The following is a 24,745-nucleotide window of genomic DNA, read 5'->3' as shown; positions in this document are numbered from 1 at the left end:
CCCCTCTACCATAAAAATTACTTGTTAAGGACAATAATCCTAATGACCAGAAAGGTATTGAAACCTCAAAAAGGTCTAGAGCCCAGAGCCATACAGAGGCGTTCTCAACCAGAGACATCAGGGGTTCAAGCAGCATAGCTACTAACTGCTTTAACAACAACAGACACACAATTAATAGGGCTTTTTTTCCACATTTTCCAGCCGCGCGTTGGGCGCCAATTCATGTATTTGTCTAGGTTTAGAGCAAATTTGGGGAAGAATCCCCCCAAAGGAGCTCTGGTGGGAAAAGCAGATCCAATCGGCCCCTCCCCCCAACTGGTCCGGGAGGAAAGAAAAATACCTCCTTGGAGAAAGGTGGAAAAAAACCCCTGTTTATTAAACAATAAGACCAAAACAGTATCAAAACAATGAGACCCCTTGCCACTCTAAAAGAGATGACAAACTGAGAAAAAAACCCCGAGTTCAAGCAGCAGCTCACTCAGTCTCTGATCAGTCCCTCCGGTGCTGGAATTGTCGCAGGCCAGGCCTGGCCTGGTGGGCCACAACTGCAGCTGCCGGTGTTCTCCTGGGTGTTCAGTCCAGAGCAGTTCCAAGAGGTCCAAAGAAAAGGGAAAAAACAGTCCAGGGAACTTCTTTGCCTCAGCTAGCTAACACTAACTAAAAAGCAAAAGAAGAGCTCTCTGTCCCGCTGTCTGTCCGCAGACAACACAGTCAGGAGCAGGAATGTGGAGGAGTGCAGTGTCTGAAAACAAACTGCGCGCTTCTTCTCCCTCCCCCTTCACTCTCTGTAACACTCTTAAAGGTACAAAACTTATTATTATTCAGCATAAACAGAATGAGACGATTGGGGATAAAAGCATCATATAGTCAACCCAGGACAAGAAAAAAGGAGGAAAAGGGGAACACAGAGATACAGGCACATTCCCAAGGTTACCCTGACTACCACTGATCTGAATCCTGAAGGGAGCACCCTGAGGCCCAGCATAGGTCCTCTCCTGTAGTGTTGGGTTAGGAAACTTGGTGGATGCTGATTTTGGTTTAATCTTAGAGATAACCCATGCATAAGGTGAGGAGGTGTGGAATAAACGTCTGTCTTTTCCAGCCAGACTAATGTGCTTGTGACTGGCATCTGGCAGCAATAATTTATTTGCAGGTTTCCTTTTGGGCTGCTTTGTTTTCATTCAGAGTTAAAGCAATAAGACTAAAATCCAGACAGCTCCTCAGCCTGGCTGTTATGTGAACAAGAGAGAGAGCTAATGAAAATAGCCTGTCGGTCTCCAGGACTGCAAACATGCACTGTGTGACCTGAAATTTCACATTAAAACGATCTGTCTAGAGGGCTTCTGGCTGAGAAGGCAGCAATAAAGGACAATGGTTTCATGTAACCTTCCTGCATCTGAGCCTGATATCACAGAGGCTCCAGAAGCACAGTCAGGGCTCTGCCAGTTGTTTCGGTTGCCTGGGAGGAGCAGGGGCTGAGCTCCATAAAGGATCTTATTCCTGGTGTTTCTGCACTTTGGAGGGAATGAGGATTTTTGAGGATGATCCTGATGTTGGTTTAAGCTGAAAAAAGGAGCTTGATGGTAGAAAAGAGAATCTGGGAGCATAGAGCACACCCCATCCCAACAGTGATATAAATGAAATATTATAAAAACACAGCAGTGGGGCTGTGTCAGGGTCTCTAAACAAGAAATGGGGTGTTCCCTATGGGGAAAATTCCCAAAAATCTTGAAATTTGGAGTTGGGTTGTTTTGGATTGTTGGTGGTGGGTTTTGTGGGGTGTTTTTTTTTTTGTTTGTTTGGTTTTTTTTGTTTGTTTTTTTGTAGAATAGGCCAAACAAGGCAGCCTATTTGGCTTTTCCATTCTTTGCTCCTTAGCAAGGTTGGGTCACCAGATGTCCCTTCCAGCCCTGAGAATTCTGTGACCCTGTGGGTCTGTCCCTGCCTTATGTGGCTCCTGTCCCCTTTGCCCATGTGGTGACTGAATCTGTTCCTGCCTTCCCAGGGTGTTTGATCCTGCCTTGAAAGAGGAATGGGAGGCAATGGGAGGAACTGCTCTGAGGTGCTGTGGTGTAGTGAGGAGCCTGCATGCCAGATCACATGATATTTAACTCCCAAAGACAAATGTGACCTGAAATGGGATCTCTCCTATTTATAGATAAGCAGCTAGAGCCCATCCCACCTGTCTGGCTAAGGAAAATGAAGTTTTGCATTGCTTTTCCATGCTGTCTGTGAATCCTGGCCCCTCACAGGCTCTGCCCATCACCCTTCCCACAGACTGACCTCCTCTGCCCCTTTGATCTGCAGGAAACCCACACTGCCCCAACACATACCAATTCCCTGTAAGAATAGTCCAAAAAGGAATAAAAGAGAGAGGAAAAAGAGAGAAGAAGCCCTCTCTGGCATTGCTGTAGGTGGAGGCTCCCAGCAGTGCAAGGTGCCGCTCCTTGTGGCGGCATTAGGGAGCGAGCTCAGCGCACGCTGGTGTTGGAAGGCTCATAAATGTAATGAAGTCCCTGTGACACCTGCTCCTCTCCACTCTTTAAACCAGAGCCATTGGTCCACAGGGAACTGGGGCTTTAAAAATACAAATTATAGTAATTGTCTGCTGTGTTATTGGGAAGATTGTAATAAACGCGGAGCACAACACTGCCGTGCCATGAGCTGAATGCTGACAGGGTGCATAAATTGCTCCAGGTTTTGATTCCACTCACCCCCCCATTCTTTTTTTTTTTTTTTTCATTTTTCCTCTCCAACCCCCCCATCTAACAAATCATTGCATGTTCACATTGAATTTCTGGAAGGTGGCAGTGTGAAGGAGAGAGGTGCCTGGGGAAAGCTTCATCCCTCCTCTGAGGGGTTTTTAGCTGCGATGCCCCAAGGGCTGGAAACCTTGGTCCTCTCTCCTTGCCTGTCCCAACAGCCTCCTTCCCTCTTTGCTGCTCCCAAACCTCAGGGAAAGCACCAAGCAGGGCCTCCTTTGAGGGTGAGGAGCCCCTGGGAACTGGGAGCAGCATTCATCAAGATGTTTTTAGGGTGCATGTGGGGATTCAGCAGCACACACCCTACCTTCACCATCCCTACTGCCACTGGAGCAGCACATCCTCTACGTGCATGTCCCTTCCTGCCCCAGGACCTGACAGAGCAGAGGTGGTGTCCCTGCTCTGTCAGGGGTGCTGGAGCCATGGGACCTCCTCATTTAGGAATAATACAGGAGCTGGTTTGTTCCTTCTCTAACTGGGCCTGTAGAGGATATTCCAGAGAGAGATGGGTTTTATTATGTCAAACTCCACTTTTAAATGGTTCTTTCACCTCCTTTTCTCTCTCCTAGTAATCTCTGGAGGAAGTGTCCCACATGGTGATGCTGCAGTAAAACGCAAATTATCTTCCCAAACCACCAGGCTCTGACCCCCTGCCCTGCTCACACCCTGATCTTGCCATTCCCCCTTGGCATTTCCAGCCAAACACTCCTGCCTGCAGAGAGAGCATCTGTGTCAAGGGTGAGACAGAAAGCAGCTCTTTGACCGCTTCAGCAGCTCCTCTGACAACTTTAATGAAATCCCATTTATATCATTCCAGCCATGCCATGGAGGTCCCTGCTTTCCTGCTCCCACCTCCAGGCACTGCCTGCTTTCAAAGGTGCTGTGCCCCAGAGGTGGCTGCACTTCAGACTTCTGCTACCTTGTGGCATGTGGTGATGTTTAATTAATATCCAGAACTTTGAAGTCCCCGATGTTACTTATTCATGGCCGTGTTCCCTGCAGACCTCGTGTTTGATGTCCATGTTGTGAGTTATTTAGATGCAGTCATCTTTGTGGCAAATTTAAGCAGAGAGGAGAGGTTGTTCTTTAGGGCACTTGTGAAAATTTGCCCTTTTTCAGGCAGGAGTTCAGCTCAGACACTTATTCAGAGATTTCTGATTCTGTGTTGGCATTCCACCCAGGTGCTCACAGCAGTTCTGTGCTGTAAATCCAGAGAAATCAGCACTGCTCTTAACAAGGGCTATCTCATGCACAGCCAGCACATCTGGGTGTTTGTTCCTCTGTGCTACTCAACAGACAAAGTCCTTCCTGTGTCCCAGGATGTGGAAATTAATTTAAAATTGCTAAATCTGGGCACTGTGGGTTGAACAACACCATCAAGGTAAGAAGCCTCCATTTCAAAAACACGGGAAAGCTTTCCCAGCCACACACAAAGCCACAACCACACACGACTTTGTCCTTTAATGTTGATTTTCTGGTTATCTCTCAGTAATGATTTTTTTCTTTCTGTTGCAGATGAGTTTAGAAAATGATGATAAGAGAGCACGCACGCGATCCAAGTCTGTCCGAGGTGAGTGGGAGCACTGGGCTGTGCAGAGCTCAGCTCCCTGCACTTCCCTTGCTCCAAATAAGCTTTGTGTTTTCAAGTCCAGGCTTAAATCTTAGCTGGTCACTACCCCTGCTCTAACCCCACTGAAATTTGTCTAAAAAAACCTGCAAAAGTCACAACCACAAAACTTTATAGGTCCTTATGATATTTAACCCTCATTCACTGCACTCAGCTGTAGGAAAATAGCAAGAAAATAAGGGAAAAAAGCCCCCGTGCCTGCTTTGCTGTAGGGGATGGCAATCACTGGAGCTTCAGATCAGCTCCCAGGGCTTTCATCAGGCTCATTCTGCCAGCAGCTTTGAAGTCACACATCTGAGAGTGCCTGGCAGAAGTAGCTCATGCTGCAGAAGCAAATGGGCCATGCCCCGGCAGGGATGGGAGGACAAACAACTGGTTAATTGAGATTGATTGTGATTTATTTCTGGATTAAAAAAAAAAAAAAAAAAAAAAAAAAAAAAAAAAAAAACCTGAAATTCTGGGCATGTTTTCTCTCTGGGAGAAGGTGAGAGGCTCTGACAGAGCCCAGGGTGTCACCTCAGGTAGTCCCATGGCCATGGGTGATGGATACAGACCAACCGCTCTATTTTTTGTCTCATTTTTGTGGCTGTAGATGTGACGAGTGACAAAGGTGGCTGGAAGTGAGGAACCAACAAGGTTGGAAAGGTGTGATGGCTGCAGGGACTGCAGCTTCATTCTGCAGCTGGGCTGGGCCACCTTCCTTTTGTCCTTACCTTCCTTCCTCCTTGCTCTTTACAGCATCTGCACCTTTTAAAAACAAAACCAAACCCAGATGTTGCCAGCTGTGTTGAGCTGAGCTCGAATATTTGTATTTCATTGCTTTGTTGCACACACACAAAGGTGCTCGTTCAGGTTGCAAATGAGACCGCCCTGATTCTATTTATTTTCTCACACCCTGCCTTTTCCACACTTGAATCTGGGTTTCTCGATGTGAAAAGGTAATTTATTGCCTGCACCCTGGGACTCGTCACTGCCTCCAGTTTGTTGAAGCTTGTGAGTCATCCCACTGGGAGCTGGATCCCAGGAAACCCAATTAGCTCAAACAAATTGAGCAAACGTGTTATGGTTTTTAGCCTGGGCAAATTTAGACTTGTGCTGAGGGAATTTTTTTCTTTTTCCTCTTGATTGTTTGGATTCCTGGCTGGATGTAAGGTTTCAGCTGTGATGTGAGGTTGTTGTGTGTTCTTGTTGTGAGCTGTGAGAAGCCCTCTTATTGACAAGTGGGGAATAATCCCTGAAAATCCTACAAACTCTTGTTTATCCTATACCCAAAGTAACAAATCTCCACCGTATGTCTGAGCATTGGCATCAGCCTGATGGGACAGGGAGAGGAGAAAGATGCTGGTGTTATAGAGGTGAATGTGGCCATTGCAGGAAAACAGTTGTGAAGCGTAAAAGAAGAAATTGATGAGCAGCTTTAAAGGGGAAAAAGAGAGATGAAGGCATTAGATAATTCAGTCTTTATTTAGAAGTGTTTGAGTTACATTCATGCATGTCAGAACAGTTCCATTGACTTCAAAGTCATCACGGATTCAAAGAACAGAGGCAGTCCCTGATGCTGCCAGTGTGCACTCACCTGCCTGAAAATCAGCACAGGAGTGAGGATTTACAAAGCAGGATTATCATTTGCTACAGGCTGGCATGCAACAAAGGATAACAGGATAAATTGGCCCTTTCTTACCCAAATGGGAGGAAATAGAAACCCAGCTGCTGGCAGGAGAGCTTCAGTCTCGGGGGTCAGGCACCTCTGGTTTGTTTCTGACCTTGTGTTTGTTTCCATTGCTGCATCCTGCCCCTTGCCCAGTGCCCACGGAGCTCATCGGCCAGGAGGTGAGGTAAGCACCCTGCTCCTCCTTGGCCAAGGGAGGGATGGAGGGGGGCACATGGTGGGACTGGCCTGAGAGAAACCCCTCAGCTGGGAAACCTGGGTGAGGGGAGCACCCATGGGACTAATGGGGTCTTCTATTGGTGGTTGTGTCCAAGTCCTCAGGGACAACTCATCAGGGGAATCACAAGAGTTAAAGAAATAAACTGCAGCTTTAGATGAATGACATTACACTGGAGACCCTGCAGCCGTCCTCTGTCCCACCCCAGATCTAAACCCCAGCCAAACCTAATGCCCACAGTTTGTGTTTCAGCATCATTAGGGACACCATCCTGCCAACCAGAGGTTTTTTCCACATATTTGCCACATCACTTCTGGTGCTGGATGCTCTTTCACCCCCCTGTCCTCAGCTCAGTCACCAAGCTCCTGTTGTCACTCATTTAGCAGTGCTGGGATGCCAACAGCAGCAGCCAAAAGAGCAGGAGCAGAGCCTGTGCAGCCTCCAGAGCTTCTCATTAGGTGTAGCAGCCTCCCCCACCTGCAAACTCCCCCTAAACCTTGTGCAGGGGCTTTGCCAGAGATAGGAGCCTTTAACCTGGACAGGGGCTGCCTCTCCTTGCAGCCTCCCGCGTGTGTCAAAGAGTAATTGCACCTAAACCAACCCAATTTCAGAGCACTTTGCTCCTCCACTCTGGGATTACTCTGGAGAGCCTGGAGGAGCCAGCAGTGGGCATGCCCCTTCTCCAACTTTTATTGCTGAACACTTGAGTGGAGGTGGTAATTGGAGCAGGTGACATATCTAAGGGGCAGGACAGAGTGCTCCACAAAGCCATCTCTGCAGCTGTCACCTAATTGCCTGAATAACTGGACGATTAATCGACTAATTGGAAGCAGGGCATCGTCTGCATAACAATAAGAAGCCCTTTTGTCAAGCAGATGAAGGCAGCGGAGAGGGGGGAGCTGTTCGGTGTGGTGGCTCTTGAGGGATGGAGAGCAGCTTTAATAGACCTCCAAGCCCGTTCCCCCTTTCGGGACTCGTGCCAAAATACACGAAAACTCCCCAAAGGAGAGTGGGGAGGGAAAGCCTTGCCCAGAGCATGTAGAGCATCACCTTTGTGCTGGTGCTTTTTAAAGGCATTAAATCAATAAAGTGAAGCCAGAAACATCCCAAATTGACACCTGCTTAGGCAAACCTCGATGCTGAACCACTTGTGTCCTTCCTACATACTTTTTATTGCAGGCTTCATTAGACCACATTAAAAATGGGGTGATGGGTAATCTGCTTTAATTGATACAGGAAAACTTATAAAAGCCTGTAACATCTTCATCAGAGCTGCTCCTGTTTGCCATTGAATAAGGCCTTTTTCAGGCAAGTCACTTGTGACATAAACACTGCTCTGTCTTTTGGTGTGCAGTCACTGAAAGTGTGGCTGGGGCTGCTTGGGACAGAGCAGCCTCAGTCAGGCCTGAGGACAATTACAATTAAATAGACTTTTAGATCATGAGCAGCAAAGAGAGAAGCTCCCTCTCCCAGTTGCACATGTTAGTGGGATGAGATCTTGTTCTCTATGACCTCGAGTGTCCTGCTGGAGAAGGGACACTGCTGCCAGGCCAGACCCCAGGTGTTGAGGGGCTGGGGCTGTGTGTGGATGCCAGAAGAGCTGGGAGCCATCCCACAGGAGATGGGACTGGAGGATGTGCAGCAGCATGGGTTCAAGCCAGGTCACAAGCAAAGGGGACAGCAGGGAGTGGGGATTTATCTGGATGAGCCATGAGGGGCAGCTTCCACCTCCCCAGGGCTCTGTGTCCCCTTAGGGGATGTGGTGCCACCAATTCACCCTCTCAGCATTTGCTTTGCTAACCTAAAGCCAGTCAGTCTCCCTGAAGGAAGGATTCCTACTCCCCTGATAGCTCAGCAGCCCTGTCCTGCCCCAGTTTTGGGTTGAATTGTGGTTTTTGAACACAAAGATCTGACTTTTATTCTAGGGAGCTGAACCATTAATAACCCACCAGTGCTCCCAGAGCTGCTGCACCCATTAGTGCAGCCAGACCCTCTGTGTCCCCAGCTTTCTGCAAGGGCTGAGCTCTGCTGAGAGCAAAACTCTGAGTCCCCAAAGCCTGACTTGGCACTTGGTACTATTTAATATTGTCCCATGTCTTTTACTCTGAGAATAACAGGCTGGCCAGATCCCCTCTGGGCTGGTGATGCCTTCTCCCTTTGCACTGTCATCAAGGGATTTCATTAGTGCTTCCAGCTTCCCAGGCTGAGGGTGATACAGTGCTAAATGAGGTTATTAATCCTACACGACTCCAGAATTCCTCAGACATCAGGCAAGTCACTTGGGCATCCTATAATCAATGCCATAATCTGGTTTTGCCAGAAAATGTTTGCTTTAATGCTCCTTATCTGGAGCCCTTACAGCTCCTGAAGCTGGGACTAATTACCCCTGCAGGGGAGGCTTGTGGTCCCGTGTGAGGGATGCTCTAGTGAAGGCAGCAGTGGCTGTGAGCAGGCTCAGAGCTCCCTGCAAGCCTTTAACTCATCCTCTTCTGCAGAGCAGCAAGAAAAAATTACAGGGATTTGGGAGATCTCATCACCTAAATCCCATCCATTCCCCCCAAAAAGTGAGGTTTTGAGGATTTTAGTCCTGGGGATCTCCATCGAACGTGTCTGGCTAAAACCTCCTTGATAAAGTCCCAGCCTGCTCTTCCCCAAAACACACACATTTCTTACTGTAAGTGGCCCCAGTTCCCTGACAAGCCACCAGATGAGGGAAAATCCCATGTTTTCCTCCTGAGAAAAAGAAAACTGGAGAGTAGCAGCGGGGAGGCAGAGTGCAGTATCTGCCTGCCTTTAAAAGCTTGCTCTCACACATGCAAATCTTTAATTAAACACACTCATAAAACTATAGCAAACTGTTCATCTAATTAAATGGGGTGAATAATTTCATTAATTTTTAGCAAACTGCAAGGCTGCTCTCCTGCCCTCCTCCCTCGGAATTCAAAGGGACAAACAGAACCATTTGAAGGAAATTAACTTCCTGCTTGCAGTGAGCTTGTTCCTCGGGCACAGGACCTGTTTAACTGACTGTAGGTGATACAATCCTCATTAATTCTCTTGCTGTTGCTGATGGTGGTTTGTTTCCCTCCCCAGCTGTCCAACCCCAGGCTGCAATGGCTCAGGACATATCCGTGGGAAGTATGCGAGACACAGAAGGTGAGGTGGGGTTCAAGGTAGAGGGGATAGAAAAATGTGAGCAACAGAGCCAAAGACAGGAGAAAGTCTGGTTCAGAGCAGCAATCTAAGTTGTCTGCCCCAAATCTTCTTGTTTCTGGCTCTCCATCAGTCCCCAAGGGATCCTGGGGGGGATCTGCTTCTCCAGACTCACAGCAGCCTTCCTAGAGACCTCAAATTTGGCCAGAAGTACCTGATTCAGATATCTGGGGTTGGTGGGAGCTGCTGATGGGCAGAGATTTTGGTCTTCCTCCATGGATGGGGAAGGCAAATGAGGAAGCATTGGCTGCCTTGGAGGTCATGCAAGCCTTAAATGAGGGTTTACATCACCCCATGAATTGTGAAATTGGAGCAGTTGGGGCTGGTTCTGCACCCCATGCCTGGTTTCATCACCAACATTAGTCCTGGGATGCCACATCCCAAAATTTGTGTGCTGATTTCTGGAAAAATTTTGATGTAGTTGCACAAAGTCAAGGTCCAAGAGCACATGTGGCCAGAGAGGCTAAACCAGCTAAAAATCTGGGGTGCTAGATGATTTTTTGGGTAGTATTTGTGTTATTGTCCCACTTATGTTATCCTAACCAGTTGGGATGAGGTAGCCAGGCTCCTTTCACTCAGCAATGCCTTCTCTCTGCTCCTTGATCCCATCTGCAGTTTACAAAGCTGCCCTCTAGCCAAGAAGAGGAAACTTCAGGATGCTGAGGCCGAACATCTGGTGTCCAAGAGGAAATCCCACCCGCTCAAGCTGGCCTTGGATGAAGGCTACAACGTCGACAGCGATGGCAGTGAGGAGGCCGAGGCCAAGGAGGAGTCTGGCTCCGATGAGTCCGAGGGGATGCTGGAGGAGGACGAGGCAGAGGCCATGGAGCAGGAGGAGAACCACAGCCCTGAGGCAGCAGAAGGTGCTTCATCATTATTGATGGCAGAGCTGTGTTCTGCAGATGAAGAAAGGGCAGGAAGGGTTAACAGCCAGGAGTTATAGCTCCTCTGGATTATGTACGGGATGGGTGCCCCAGTTACTGGGGGGATCCATTGTTGGGTAGAAGCACAATGGCCATGCTTGGGTTAAGGTGAGAAGGCACAGTGCCTCCAGTGTCTTAAAAATGAGAGCTTTTCCTTCAGGGATGCTCCCTAGGAACAGATTCATGGAAAGCACAGAGGAGCTTGCTGTGTGATGGGGGTCCCACACAGGTGCCATGAGAAGCTCAGCAGGATCCTCCTTCCTGGACAGATCTGGCCACTATCCAAGAGCAGAGGAGTGTCAGGAAAAAGACATGGAGAAGGACGTGGATTTTCAGCCGGGGTCCTGACACTGCCTTGCTCACTGGTCTGGAGCCCTAGCCTGGGGAGCACGGGCAGCAGGGGTGGCAATGGGAAGATGGTACATCAGAGTCCCTATGTGGAAATCCTCTTTCCACCTGCCATCCCCAAATTCAATGAATTAGGATGCTCCAGAGGTGGAACTTCCAGGCTCTGGTTTCAATTAAGTTTAAGCACAACAAAGTTGTATTTTATGAGTTTATATAATTACTTTCTTTGCCTCCTTTTTTATTCCTTCTTTTTTTCTCTTCACCCTGCTTTTCTCCTTTACTCTTTTCTCCTTTTCCCATTTCCTCACTCTTTTTTGGGTCCTTTTCCATCTTTTTTTCTTTCCCCTTCTTCTTTCTATTCCTTCTTTCCCCCCTTCAGAGAGAAGCCCAGCAAAATTAACCCACTATGGACAAAACACAGCAACAAGTACATCTGGGCCCAGCAAGGCCAACTACAGCAGCTACCAAGAAATAATCGCCAACTCCCTCCTAAACTTAGGCCAAATAGCAGAGGAAACCCTCGCCATCGAAGGGCAGCTACCCGAAGCGGAGCTGCAGGGCTCCAAGCCAGCATCCAACGTTGTGCATTTGGTCCATGAGGATGCAGGAGAGGAGTTGGTGGAGGAGGAGTGCGAAAAGGAGATCATCATCCAGACGGAGGACGCAGAGGAGGTCATTGAGGTCACCAGTGAGCGCAGCAGCGAGTTGTGTCCGGAGCCACGGGACGACACGAACGGAGAGGAGTCCTGCAAACTGGAAAAGGCTGAAGCAGAAGAAGAGGATGAGGAGGATGATGATGAGGAGGATGACGAGGAGGAGGAAGAGGAGGAAGAGGATGATGAGGAGGAGGAGGAAGAGGAAGAAGAGGAGGAGGAAGAGGAGGAGGAGATGGCTCCTGAAGTGATCTGCGAGGAAGCTCCTCACACTTCTCAGGACCCCCAGAAAAGCCACTGTGAAGGGCAGTTCAGCCCCAAGCCCGAGTACTCGGTCATCGTGGAGGTGCGCTCGGATGACGACAAGGACGACGACGCCCGCTCCCAGAAATCAGCCGTGACCGATGAGTCGGAGATGTACGACATGATGACCAGGGGCAACCTGGGGCTGCTGGAACAAGCCATTGCCCTGAAAGCTGAGCAGGTGAAAATCGTGCGGGAGCCCAGCCGGCTGCCAGGAGAGCACGTGAAGCACTTCCAGGTGGAGGACAAACAGAACAAACCTCTGGACAGCATCCGGAAAAGCTACTACGGTAAAGGTACGGGACACACCTTTGTGTATCTCCCTCCTTCCCAACCCTGGTGGGAGAGCTGAACTTGTCTGCTCAGCACGGACCATTAGGCTGATGTGGGGGTAGTTCACAGCCCACAGGGGGAATTCAACCACAAATCCTCAATGTCCAAAGGGATGGGGACATCCTTGAGTTCAACAGTGAATGCAGAAAATGATGGTGTCCTCTACACTGTCACGAGGGTTCCTCCCTCTGAGTAGAGGAATTGCTTGGCTAAATTGTCAGTTAACCTTGAAAATTTCAGCCTGAGCAGAAGGCTGATTTAAAATCCAAGTGGGTTTTAAAGTAGTGGTAGGAGTCTGGCCACAGAAACATGAGAGCAGGGACTTCAGCATCCCCTAGCTCTGAGCCAGGCAGCCTGCTCAGTCACTGTGAGTGTCTCCATGCTGTGAGCTGTGTCAGTTCCTAAAATCACTTTGCCGATTTCAATTTTTGAAACTTCTAGTGTGACACTTCCAGCTACATGGAAAAAACCTCCAAACCCAAAGGTTTCCCCCTGCTTGACTGTAAAGGCAGTGAGAAGCATCCTCAGCACTTTCCACTTCTTCCCCTCCAAATCCACTAACCTGCTTCCCTCTGCCCTTTCCCCACAATCCTTAGATCCTTCAAGACCTGAGAAGAGAGAAATCAAATGTCCAACTCCTGGCTGCGATGGGACTGGACACGTCACGGGGCTTTACCCGCACCACCGCAGCCTCTCCGGCTGTCCGCACAAAGACAGGATCCCCCCTGAGAGTGAGTACATGGTGCCATACCAGGGGCTGCTTCAATTTGTCTGGACCCTGATTTTCTTAGGGGAATTTCCCAAACAATATGAATTTTATGACCAAGTCTGATGTTGTTCCTTCAAGTATAACAGGAGTTTTTGGTGTGGGATGGTGCTTTTCCAAGCTGATGATGGATGCTGTTATCGACCAAAGTGTTATCGCTAATCACAGGAAACATGATGGGGATTTACTTGGAAGTCTCGTCCTTCTTAAAGGATTTTTAGCACCATCCTGTGGAGAATGAGATCCCTTCTCTGAAAATCAAAGAGGGGCTTTAAAAACGTTTGCCCATCTCCAGAGGTGTGTTAAGCAGTGCCCATCTTTACACTGGAAGTTGCATATTTTTCCCTACCTGGGACATCATGATGGGAAAAAAGGGATATTATTCTACCTTGATGTGCAAATATGTTGCCATGCAGGAAAGAAGAGGAGTGATGAGTGATTCAGGATGTGCTGAGTCTCCTATGCCCTAATCTCTCAAGAATTTCCTAAGGGCTATACCAAGATTCACCTATTCTACAGAAAATATTTATCATCCTCATAACAGATTTTTGTATATACATATGCACAGAGAGAGAGATTGTATTTCCACCTCTCTACCAGCATCCTAAATAGCTTTCCATGTATAGATACATAAAAATCAATGTTGTATGTTTATGATAATGGCATAATAGACCAAAAGAAAGAGGAACACTTCCTTATCAGTAATTTCAAAGGTTGCAGACCTGACATAAACACAGAACTGGAAGAAACAAGGAGAAAGGACAGTTATCTTCGCAGGCTGGAATGCAAGCAAAAATATTAATAAATAACTAACACAAGCTGTGGGCTTTACAAAAGCTTGCAGATCAAATTATTTTCTTTACTTTTAAGGTCAGCGCTGCAGGAAGCAATAATCCTGAAGATTAAAAATTTAAAAAAAAAAATCAAACAAAGACTAGTCCTAAGGATAAAGGCAGAGCTACAACTTCAATCATTTAAAACTACCTGAAACTGGAGACTTGGTTCCAAAACTGGGGTGGGAAGGAGGGGCTGGATGGGGGAAACTGGATTGCAATCAGAAAATGGGGAGAAAGCCCAGGCTGTGTGCAGAGATGCTAACCTAGTGCTGACCTGGGCTCTGCTGCCTTGCAAATATTTTCTTTTTTCCTCTGCAAACTCTAATTACATCATTTCACATTCCCTGATTTCTAGGAAACCAGCGTACAAGGCTTGATGATTTTCTCTTTTTTTTTTTTCTTCCTCTCTGATTTTTATTAAGTTGTTTTTCTTTCCCTTCCCTTCTCCCCTTCCCCTTCTTGCTCCCAAGTCCTGGCGATGCACGAGAACGTGTTGAAATGCCCCACGCCCGGGTGCACAGGACAGGGTCACGTCAACAGCAACCGCAACACGCACAGGAGGTACCGGCTTTGGCTTCTTCTGTCACAGCCACGGGCTGACAGGGTGGGGAAATGGCTTCAAAACGACACAGGACAGGGGTAGATTGAAGAAATTCTTCCTTATGAGAGTGGTGAGGCCCTGGCACAAGTTGCTGCTTCCCTGGAAGTGTTCAGGGCTGGGTTGGATGGGGTTTGGAGCAACTTGGGATAGTGGAAGGTGTCTCTGCCCATGGCAGGGGGTTGGAATGAATTGAGCTATAAGGTCCTTTCCATCCCAAACCATTCTATATCATTTAATGATTCTGTGTTGATGAGGTGCAAGGTGAATTTGTCTTGTTTATTGAACTTGTTCAGTGTGGAGGAAGCAAATACTTTTCTCACAGGCTTAGTGTAGTTCTGGGTCCGTGAAATGAAGGCTTCTGTGCTCGTTCTTCATGCTTGGTTTCTTTCTCTCTTTTTCTTCTCCTTCAAAAAAAAAAACAAACAACCCCAACCAACTCTCACAGTTTATCTGGGTGCCCCATTGCTGCTGCTGAGAAATTAGCCAAATCACATGAAAAGCAACAAACCCAGTCTGGTGATCCTGCGAAGACCAGCTCCAATTCTGACCGGATACTCAGGTAAGGGGGACAGGAAGGCTCAGCTCCATGTCCCCACCCTGCCCCAGCCCTCCCTGCCCTGCCACGCTCCCAGGAACAGCATCCACGGCTCCAGCTGTATTTTGATACTGCTGAGTCCTGTTATTATGATCATAGGTCTCGCCAAGGTGGGGAGATATTTAATTGATGATCCCAGGGAGAGCATTGAGGACAATGAATTGCTTCTGTAGCATCAATTAATGCTGAGGCTACAGGCCAAAGGGTTTTAGCAGCGCAGCAGAAGGCACTTGTGCCGATTGCTCCACAGCACAAACTGCCAGCCAGGGCTGGTTATTATATCAGCATTATAAGAAGGGTGGGCTTGGGGAGGGGGGAGGAGAAGAAGGAGGAGATTTAGGCTACACACAAATCACTCCATGGCAGTTGTGCATTCAAGTCCACCTGCTTTTCTTCCTTAGCCTGCAGTTTTCAGAGGAGAGGAACCTGCTGCTCGTTTCCAAACCAGTCACATTAATTTTGATACTTTGCCCATCTCTCTCTTCCCAAGAGAAAGGGCTGTATCCCATTAAGGATGTCCCTGATAGATGCTGGCTTCCGTAGCTGATGTGATTCACGAGGCTACAGATGGATTGGAATATGGTTGGTTATTTTGCAACGAGAGCGGGATAAAAACCGCGGTGCGAGCCCCGAGTAGCCCTCCCACAAAGGCAACGAGCTCTGATTCATTTATTTATTTGCTCCCCAGGACTGCTGGGCACCCTGGTGCTCCAGCTCTCGCTACTTTGGAAAGGCCATTTAGAGCGATTACTTATTTATTTGCAGCGGAGCCCGCGCAGAGCGCTCTGAGCGCATCACGAGGACAGTCCATGCTCCAAGGAGCTCCCGCTCCGAGGACTCTCTGGTGGAAAGAGGTCACGGGAAGGAGAATAACAATAGGCCATTTATATACAATTTATATGCAAGACAAATTGATTCATGATAGGCAGCCCCGTAGCAGCGGGTCTCTAGGAGGGGCTGAGGCAGGGCAGAGGCCCTGGTGCCTCTACAGTGAACCTGCAGCATGGAGCTGAGCTGAACTGGGGTCCTCGTGCCTTTGTGTGCCACCCTGTGTCATGGGTCCCATGAGGGAGTTATTGCCCAAGTTTGTTCTTTTCTGGAAAATGCTGCCGCACCATGACAGCCTGCAAGAATATTGTGCTGCATGAAGTTGACAACTCAATGTTTTGCTTAAAAAGAGGGGGAAAAAAAATGAAGGTAGAAAAGGATAGAAAAAATAAAACTGGAGTCTGAGAGATCCAAATCAGATGCAGCCTTGCTGAGGGAGAGCGAAAGGGCTGTCACTGCCTCCTCATCCCCAGGAAGCCTTTAGGAACAAGGTGCAGCTGTGCCCCCATTGTGTCTGGTCCCCTGTCAACAGTCACCTCAAGGTAAAGAGAAATAATTGCTGTTTGTTGTTTCATCCTCAGGCCTATGTGCTTTGTGAAGCAACTGGAGATCCCTCAGTATGGAAGCTACAGGCCCAACATGGTCCCAGCAACCCCCCGGGCCAACTTGGCCAAGGAGCTGGAGAAGTACTCCAAGGTCACCTTCGATTATGCAAGTTTTGATGCTCAGGTTTTTGGCAAACGCATGCTTGCCCCAAAGATTCAGACTAGCGAAACCTCACCTAAAGCCTTTAAATGTAAGTTGGGAGAAGGAATGGACTTGGTTTTTGCATTTTCTGCCTTTCTCAGCCTGTTGTGAGGCTCTTGGGATTGTGGTTTGGGGTGATGGGAGACTCTTGGGGCTGAGCTGCTGGACCCTCCTGGCATGGGGAGGGTGAGGTGGGTCCCAAGGTGGGCACCTTTGATGGTGAGGGGAGTCCATGGCTGCTGGGAAAGCTTTGTTTGGAAGAGAGTCTCTTTGGCTTTGGGAAGAACTGTGGTGGGAACATTAATCTGAGTGATGTCTCGAGGTAGGATAAGTTACACAGTTGTCCTCAGTTGGTCCCCATTGCTTTGCAGCTCATATCTATTGATCTGGCTTTCCTCATCTAGCTAAATGGATTACAGTTTTCTTCTCTTCCATCTTATATATGACCCACTCCCCCCATTTGTCTTCCCTGCCGTGCTCTGCTCTCCAGCTCTACCTATCGATCACCCACCTCTATCTTCCAGCTCTTTCCTATCGTAGCCACCCACCTCTGCTCTGTTCTGAGGACTTTGCACTGGCTATAACTCTGAGTGAAAATGAAATGGCTGAATAAACCCTGAGGGGTCGGGCTGCCAAAGGCAGGAGGGACACTGCATGGGGACACAGCCCTTGCAAATGTGGTATTTGACATGAACTGTGCACCTCAAGACATTTTTTTGAGGGGAAAAAGAAAATATTTAGGAGCCCATTTTGTAGAAGTCACTGGCCTCAAGAGGGCTTTCTGTCTGGCTAATCCCACTTCCACAATCCTGTTTAATCCTGATGCAGCTGCTCTCTAAAAAGTGCTCGTATTTGAAAGCATCCCGGTTGTTGCACTACAATGGGAGCGCTCTTTATTACAGTACTAAATCTGTACAGGATCAGACAATGAAATTGGATGGAGGCCAGAGAGCACAACTGCCACTGTCATCCTGGGTTAGGGCTGATGGAAAAGTAATTTGTTTCCCAGTACAAGTGATTCTCTCGCTGAATAGATTGTGTTATTTGCAATATTAGCAAAGAATTTTCAGGGTAATTGTACTGACAAAAATAATTCCAGCAGACCCACTAGGATAATCCTTTCTATTTTTTCTCATCACTTATTTCACTAATTTGCTGATTGCGAGTCTATTAGTGCTAGAAATACTTATGAAATGGAAAAGCATCGCTGAGCCTACGGTGTGAAATTGAAATTGGCATCTCCCGATCCTGGATATTGTCAGGTTGGGTTGGCAAATACTCGCACCCCGCCTCGAAGATGTGGATTAAACTGGACAGGAAAACAAGCAGCCAGACACAAGAATAACCATGTGGGCAAGCCTCCAATGAGTTAATCAAAGCGACAGGATGAATATGATTGCCAATCATAGCAGGGAAATCTGCTCCTTTCACTGAGAACTTATTTTAAAGAGATCTTCATCCAGAGGGATTTATATTCCCCCGCATGTGTGTGCGTAACTCCCATTAATGTCAATATGCATTATATACGCGCGCAACGAGGAAGAAAGCAGGGCTGGGGAAGATTAGTATTTTATAGTGTCTTATATTACAAGTTTGTAATGGGAATAATGAAATCACTTTGCTCCGTGGCTGCATCAACTGAGGTTGGCTTTGTTTTGCCATGATCAGGCCAAAGCTTATGAGTCTTCCCTGGGTGAGCCTCCCACTAAAGTGGGGATGGTTTCCCCCAGAAAGAGCATGGTGGAATAAATTAAGAATTTGAAGATTTTGATAATTGATTCAGAATACAGTCCTGTGGCTGTTCTAAATCAGATGATCTCCTGTTTGCACTTACTGAAACTACTGAGGGCCCCTAAATAGGATCAGCTTCAAGTTTTATTAATAGGGAATTATTAGTTGTTATTATTAGGGAAAGTTTTATTGTGAGTCCACCCTGAGAAATATTTTCATTTCACAGATTATGAAGAGAAATTGCATCTCCAGGCTGGTTGCTCCTGCTGACACACAGGAGCAGAGCAGCAGCGTGGCTATGTGCAGCTGTGCAATAAATCCTGTTACTCTGGCATATTTAAATGATATGTCAGCTGTCAGAAAATCCATATTTCACCAGTGTCATCCTTGGAAGCTCATATTTTATGACCATGCATTTTCTATTAATGTAATTTTATAAATTTGAAGTTTTCAAATACAGTACTAGAAATCTCCCTGCAAGGCAGCCCTGCAGATAAGTTATGGACAGAGAGAGAACAATAAAAAATGAGTCAGGAAGCTTCTCTAAGCTTTCTCCTTTAACTGCTTCCACCGAGGAGCAGCTATAATGAAGAAAAGCACTTGTGTTTTGGGTATTTATGGCAGAGTCAGTTAATGAATTAACCTTTCACACCAAGCACGAGCTGCAGCCAGCACTGCTCCTGTTGCACGTTCCAGGCAACAAACCAGCCCCTGGATTGGGAATAACCCCAGGAACTGTGCATACATTAACCGTGTCACACTGACTTAACCTTCCCCTGCTGCTCATGCCGCTTCTACATTAGCCTTGTGTTGTTCCTTCTCTTTTTTATTCCAGCCAAACCTTTTCCAAAGGCCTCTTCCCCCAGCCACAGCCCCTCCAGCAGTTACGTGAAGAGCACTTCATCTTCCTCCACAGGCTTCGACTACTCCCACGACGCTGAGGCTGCGCACATGGCGGCCACCGCCATCCTCAACCTCTCCACCCGCTGCTGGGAGATGCCCGAGAATCTCAGCACCAAACAGCAAGAGGCCCCTGGCAAGGTGGGTGAATGTGGCCAGGAGCCACTGCCCAGGGGCCAAACCTGGAATTCAGGATGGGAGAGGCACCTTGGTTTACCCTTCCTTTAAGTTCGTTTTTTTAAATATAGAGGCAATGCAGGCATTCACCCAAAATCACGCTTTTGGCTCCTCACTTTGCGTTTGGAGAAGGGAATCTTGGCTTTTTGAGTGATGTGGAGGTGTCTTGTGGTTGAAATTTCCTATGTGAGATGAGCATCAATTCCAGGTCTTGGGCTGAGGCTGGATATTGCGAAATATTTATGATTTATGATGGCCAAGCCCTGGAACTGGCTGTCCAGGGCAGTGGTGGAGTCACCATCCCTGGAGGGATTTAAAGGTCATGTGGATGCACCACTTGGGGACATGATTTAGTGGGGCTTGGCAGTGCTGGGTGAATGTTTGGACTTGATGGTCTCTAAGAGCTTTTCCTACCCAAACAATTCTGTAATTCCATGATTCTCAGAGCTGGTTTCAGTCATTCCCTGATCTGTATCTGATGCCATTTGAAGTCCCCCAGTTGTGTCCAGTCTGATCTCCAGCTGTTTTTAAGAAAAAAACAGGTTTTCCCAAAGTCCCATGAAGTACTCCCAACCTTGGGCAAATGTTTTGGATTCCATGAGGCCTCCTGAGTGGCACTAGATGCCTGTGTTCAATCAACTGAGTCAAAATGCCAAGGCTTGGTTGGATGGGACTTGGAGCAACCTGGGATACTGGAAGGTGTTCCTGTTCATGACAGGGAGGTTGGAATGAGTTGAGCTTTAAGCTCCTTTCCAACTCAAACCATTCTAGTAGAGGGGTGCCTTTGCATGACTTGTTCCTGAAATGTTTAGGAAAGAGCAACCCTTTCTGTTCAGTTCCTCCTACCTGACCGTGGAGAGGATGGGACATGAATACCTGCCCACTGCACTGCAAAAGACAAACAGGGGCAAGATCCCCATGGGGACCTTCTGTCAACTGCTAACATTGGTTGTGTTTCCAACCTTCCAGTCCATGGACATTGAGGTGGATGAAAATGGGACTCTGGACTTGAGTATGAACAAGCACCGCAAGCGGGAGAGCACCTTCCCCAGCAGCAGCAGCTGCAGCAGTAGTCCCAGCATGAAGTCCCCAGACGTGTCCCAGCGCCAAAACAGCACCAGTGCCACGAGCAGCACCATGACCTCCCCCCAGTCCAGCCAGACCTCCCGCCAGGACGAATGGGATGGGCCCATTGACTACACGAAACCAAACCGCCAGCGGGAGGAGGAGCCAGAGGAGGTGAGCAATGCCTCCTCATGCTTCAATAACAGCTCAGGGGACATTGAATGCCTTGTTTGCCTGCACAGTTGTCCCATTTTCCCCAGAACCCCCAGTTTGTCTGTTGAGCCAAGGAAAGAAATATTCCTGAATTTGTAAGTGCTATCAGATATCAACCAGGCAGAATCTTGCTTTTGGATCTGTTGGGATGTCCTTGCAAAGAATCACCATTTCACTTGTCCTGGGTCTGCAGTGTTTTCTTCATTGTAAATCATGTCAGCCCCTTGCAGCAGTGCTGCTCCTGGTGATGTTTTTCAGGATGATTTATATCTGCCATTAGCAGCTACAGCCCTGCACGGCACTGACATTAATCCTGCAGGTGGGGAATCCAGCCATGACCCCCAGATGGGGTGGGGGTTCTGCTCTGAGAGCATCACCTGCCTCTCTGCCCATGGGGAGGCTGCTGAGGAAGAGTGTGAGGGGGCTGCACAGATCTTCATTCCTTCAAGACCTTGAGAAAACCACGTGTAAATCCCTTTACAGACATGCTTTACACAACTCTCCTAAAAACCCAGGAAATTAAAGGCTCTTGGATTTGGGCTGGGTGCTGTGAGGTACTTGCAGGGGGCTCAGGAGTGCTGGCAATGCTGCACTAACCTTAGCTTTGATGAATTTGGGATCCTTTCCCACCACAGCTCAGCAGCAATGACCACAGCACAACTCTGCCCCTTTCCTTGCAGTCAGAGCCTGCTGCTCACTCTTTTGCCTCCTCGGAAGCTGATGAGCAAGAAGTGTCAGAGGAGAACTTTGAAGAGAGAAAATACCCAGGTGAAGTTACTTTAACCAACTTCAAGCTGAAATTCCTCTCCAAGGACATCAAGAAAGAGCTGCTCACGTAAGTCCTGCCTTCTTGTCTCTTCCTCCAAAATCTATTAATATGTGCTTAGCCAGGATGGTTGGAAACAAAATTAGAAAATACATTATAGAAATAAGAACTGTAGCTCCCTTTCCTACTGTGATTGATCTTACTCATCCTCCTACAACTGCTGATCAATGAGGAAAAATATGTTCCTACATTACTTTGCAGTGATGAAGTGAACCTGAGAGCTTTGTGCTCTGGCTTCATGGACAGGTTGTGGGAAAATCCTTTCAGGTTTTCCTGTTATTTTCCTGTTAGAGTGTTTCTGGCATGGTGATGGCACCTACCCAATGTCCTACTCCCCTGTTTTGGGACACTGGCTGATGTTGTGGAGCCAAGAGCACCCAAGGGAACTCAACACCTTCTTGAAGAGGGTGTTGAACACAACATTGAGAAGACAGGATTTGTTGGCTTAGAAGAATGGGTCCCAGCACTGTGATACTGCAGGAACACAAAATATGACCTGAGGCTGCAGCAAGTTTGCTGTTGTGTTGCATTTTGCATTGGAGAGAGACCTTGACCCAGCTCACATCTGTCTGTCCATCGTATGGGTGGAAGCACAGACCCAGACCTGCCCTATTGGAGGGAGTATGGCTCTGCATCCATGCCAACACCCACAGGAATGGTTAAGGTTTAAGGGTTTGAGCCAAACGTGGCAGCTTGGACCTGGCTCTGGTCTAACAGCACGTCAGGACCAGCCTGGAGGTTGTGATGGGGAGATTTCCCCTCCCAGGCATCCCAGCTGTTCCTGGCTTCTTTCCTGTGCATCTGACCCTCCTACACATCTCACAGGGAGTTGGTGGGCACCGTTTTGCTGATCTCATCCAACCAACTCGTTATCTGCAGCCAGGCAGGGAGGAGATCTGTGGGGGCAGAGCAGCAGCAGCATCTTCCCTAAATGAGCAAAGCTCAGAATCAGCTGCCCTACACAAAGCTCTAAAGGGTTTTTCAAAGCCCACCAGTGATGTGAACAGCAGTTTCTGAACTAGAGCCCTGAAGTCCTCCTGTGCTTTAATTTTATTGCGATGGTAGAGAAATTTCCTGAATGGAAAAAGCCCTGGAATAAATAAATGGTGTCATGGGCAGCCCTGAGCGTTCCCTCTCCATTTAATATCCTTGTTCCTCTCTGGCCCAGGGGCTGTAATGAATTAGCTGTAGTTAACTCAGGAGCAAACTGGCCTGCTGTGTCTGCTGCTCTGCGTCTGGGTGCAGTTCTTGTGCCATTTCCAGGCAGGTGCCCCTCACCTGTATCTGCCCATCACCCCCAGGCACAGCCAGAGCTTACTGTCATTACCTTTTGGCAGCAAACAGAGATTGCAAGCTTTTCTTTGCAGCTTTAAGGGCTGGGAGAAAAAAAATCATTTCAGAAAGCTGAAATCTGAAGCACCTTATCTGAAATCTGAGCAAGATGATTCCTGCAGCCAGAGCTTCAGCATGGCAGGAATGATCCAAACTGGCAGCAGCAGCCAGGGGTGGCCACATCTGTCAGGCTGTGCCACCCATCAGGCTGTGCCAGTCCCCCACTACCACCAAGCCCTCCCATCAACTAAGGGTTTAAAACACTTTCTTTGCCTTTGCCACATTTTTCTCTCTCTTGTTTTTTTTTTCCCTAATTGTTTTTAGGATCCTTATGATCTTTTAGAAGGAAAAAGGGAGGAAGGGGAGCTGGAAGGGCAACAGCTGGTTTATATCCATGCAAACACAGAAACACACACCAAGATCTGATGGATGGGGCTGGTGTCAGGGGTCTGGCAGCAGGGCTGGACCGAGACACCCCAGACAGACCCTGAGGGGGCTCTGCTGGCTCTGCCCACCCGTGGATCCTGGGGAATCCCTTCCTTTCCCACACTTATGCTCTTTGTTGTTGTTGTTGCCCAGTTGCCCAACCCCAGGCTGTGATGGCAGTGGACACATAACGGGGAACTATGCCTCTCACCGCAGGTGGGTTGACATTTTCTACTTGGTTTGAACTTTAAAAACAACTTTTATTTTCTTTTGGTATAGTTTGTGACCATGTGGATAGTTTGGTTCTGTTTCCTCCCCCCTTCTGTTGCCCCTCTCCCTCCCCATGCCCCAGCCCTTTTTCTTTTTCCTTTTTCTTTTTCTTTTTTTTTTTTTTTTTGCTTATCCAGATATTCCATCTCTTCTCTTTCAGCCTTTCTGGTTGTCCTCTTGCTGACAAGAGCCTCAGAAACCTCATGGCTGCCCACTCTGCTGACCTCAAGTATGTTTGCGCTCAACTTGGAACTCCTTTTTTTTCTTTATTTCCACCCTTTTTTTCTCTCTTCTCCCTTCCTGCCCCCACACCTCTTGCTCTGCTTTTGCTTTTCCATCCCCTCCCTTCTCCTTTCAAAGAGCTGATCAAAACCTGCCTGCAAGGATCTCTGGTGGAGTCCAGCTTCCAGCTGCTGCGTTGAAGAGGCAATGGCATGGAGGAAGGATAATTTTGGGGAGGGGGCTGATGGCAATGATTGGAAATAACCTGGATGCCTGGCAGGTTTCCTCTGGGCATTGTAGACATGTTATTTTCCTTTTCACTTGGCATCTTTTCCCAAGCTCTTGTTGCCTAGTTTGGGCCATAACCCTTTTCATTTAACATTTTTGTCCATCTCAAATAATCCAGAGGCTGGATTTATTTTTGGGTATAGACATGGCTGGGAGCTCACTGCCAGAACACAGCAAAGCCAACTCTTTTGGAGAACCTGGGGTGCTATTTTTATGCTACTTTTTAGGGGCTGTTTGGGATGCAGTGAGAGAGGTTCCTCTTCATTTCCATGATTTGTAAGGGAATGAAAGAAGGAGTAACCAAATGCTTGGTGAGGCCAGATCCTAAGCCAGTGGTCAAGGGCTCACAGAAACCCAAACTTCCCATTACCATTGATGTTTCTGAAAGGAGGAACCTGGTTTTGACATTTTCATTCAGGTATCTTCCTCTGAATCCCATATTCAGCTTTGCTGTCTTCTCCAAACTCCTCCTTTTCAGTAGAAGCTTATTCTTCCCAGGTGGGTTTCCCAAACGCTCTATTAGGTTGCCTTCCCTAAAGGAAGGTGAAATTGTGTTTAGTTGGGAACACTGGGGAGACCCCAACCCTCTCCACCCAATCTGCATCTCAGGTGTAAAGTCCATTGAGAATTTTTTTTCATCATCTCCTTCATGGGCCCAGCCTATCCTTGCAGGCCGAGTCTCCTCTGAGTTCCCAGCCTTGCTGAATCCAGTTTTTGGACCATTTAGACCCTGAGCTAACTGAGGAGCCTCCACTGAGAGTAAAACCTCATGAAAGGCTTTACATTGCACAGGGTCATCATGAAAAAACCCAAGAGTGCTGTGCCCTGTGTGCCATCAGGGGTTTCTGGAGCTGAGCCAGTGCTATTCCCACTG

The 24,745-nt window shown here is 47.9% G+C and overlaps 1 protein-coding gene across 5 annotated transcripts in view; it reads left to right on the top strand.

Annotated features, from left to right (window-relative positions):
- The window catches only part of MYT1 (myelin transcription factor 1), a 71,391-nt gene that overhangs the window by 31,822 nt on the left and 14,824 nt on the right, over positions 1-24,745 (top strand). For 4 of the 5 annotated variants that reach the window (XM_064729869.1, XM_064729872.1, XM_064729871.1 and 1 more), the window contains exons 3-16: positions 4,278-4,332; positions 6,194-6,224; positions 9,369-9,431; positions 10,104-10,351; positions 11,139-12,011; positions 12,645-12,779; positions 14,121-14,211; positions 14,697-14,810; positions 16,256-16,470; positions 18,988-19,193; positions 20,199-20,468; positions 21,188-21,342; positions 23,245-23,307; positions 23,522-23,590. In XM_064729869.1, the coding sequence (XP_064585939.1) occupies positions 4,278-4,332; positions 6,194-6,224; positions 9,369-9,431; positions 10,104-10,351; positions 11,139-12,011; positions 12,645-12,779; positions 14,121-14,211; positions 14,697-14,810; positions 16,256-16,470; positions 18,988-19,193; positions 20,199-20,468; positions 21,188-21,342; positions 23,245-23,307; positions 23,522-23,590 (2,588 nt within the window). The remainder of the gene's footprint in view (positions 1-4,277; positions 4,333-6,193; positions 6,225-9,368; positions 9,432-10,103; positions 10,352-11,138; positions 12,012-12,644; positions 12,780-14,120; positions 14,212-14,696; positions 14,811-16,255; positions 16,471-18,987; positions 19,194-20,198; positions 20,469-21,187; positions 21,343-23,244; positions 23,308-23,521; positions 23,591-24,745) is intronic. The other variant, XM_064729870.1, reaches the window with a different exon arrangement.

This window comes from Zonotrichia leucophrys, chromosome 20 (genome assembly GCF_028769735.1).
Source record: "Zonotrichia leucophrys gambelii isolate GWCS_2022_RI chromosome 20, RI_Zleu_2.0, whole genome shotgun sequence".
In the NCBI taxonomy this organism is placed as follows: domain Eukaryota; kingdom Metazoa; phylum Chordata; class Aves; order Passeriformes; family Passerellidae; genus Zonotrichia; species Zonotrichia leucophrys.
The sequence above is the reverse complement of the archived record's forward strand: the minus strand, read 5'-3'. Positions and strand labels throughout refer to the sequence as shown.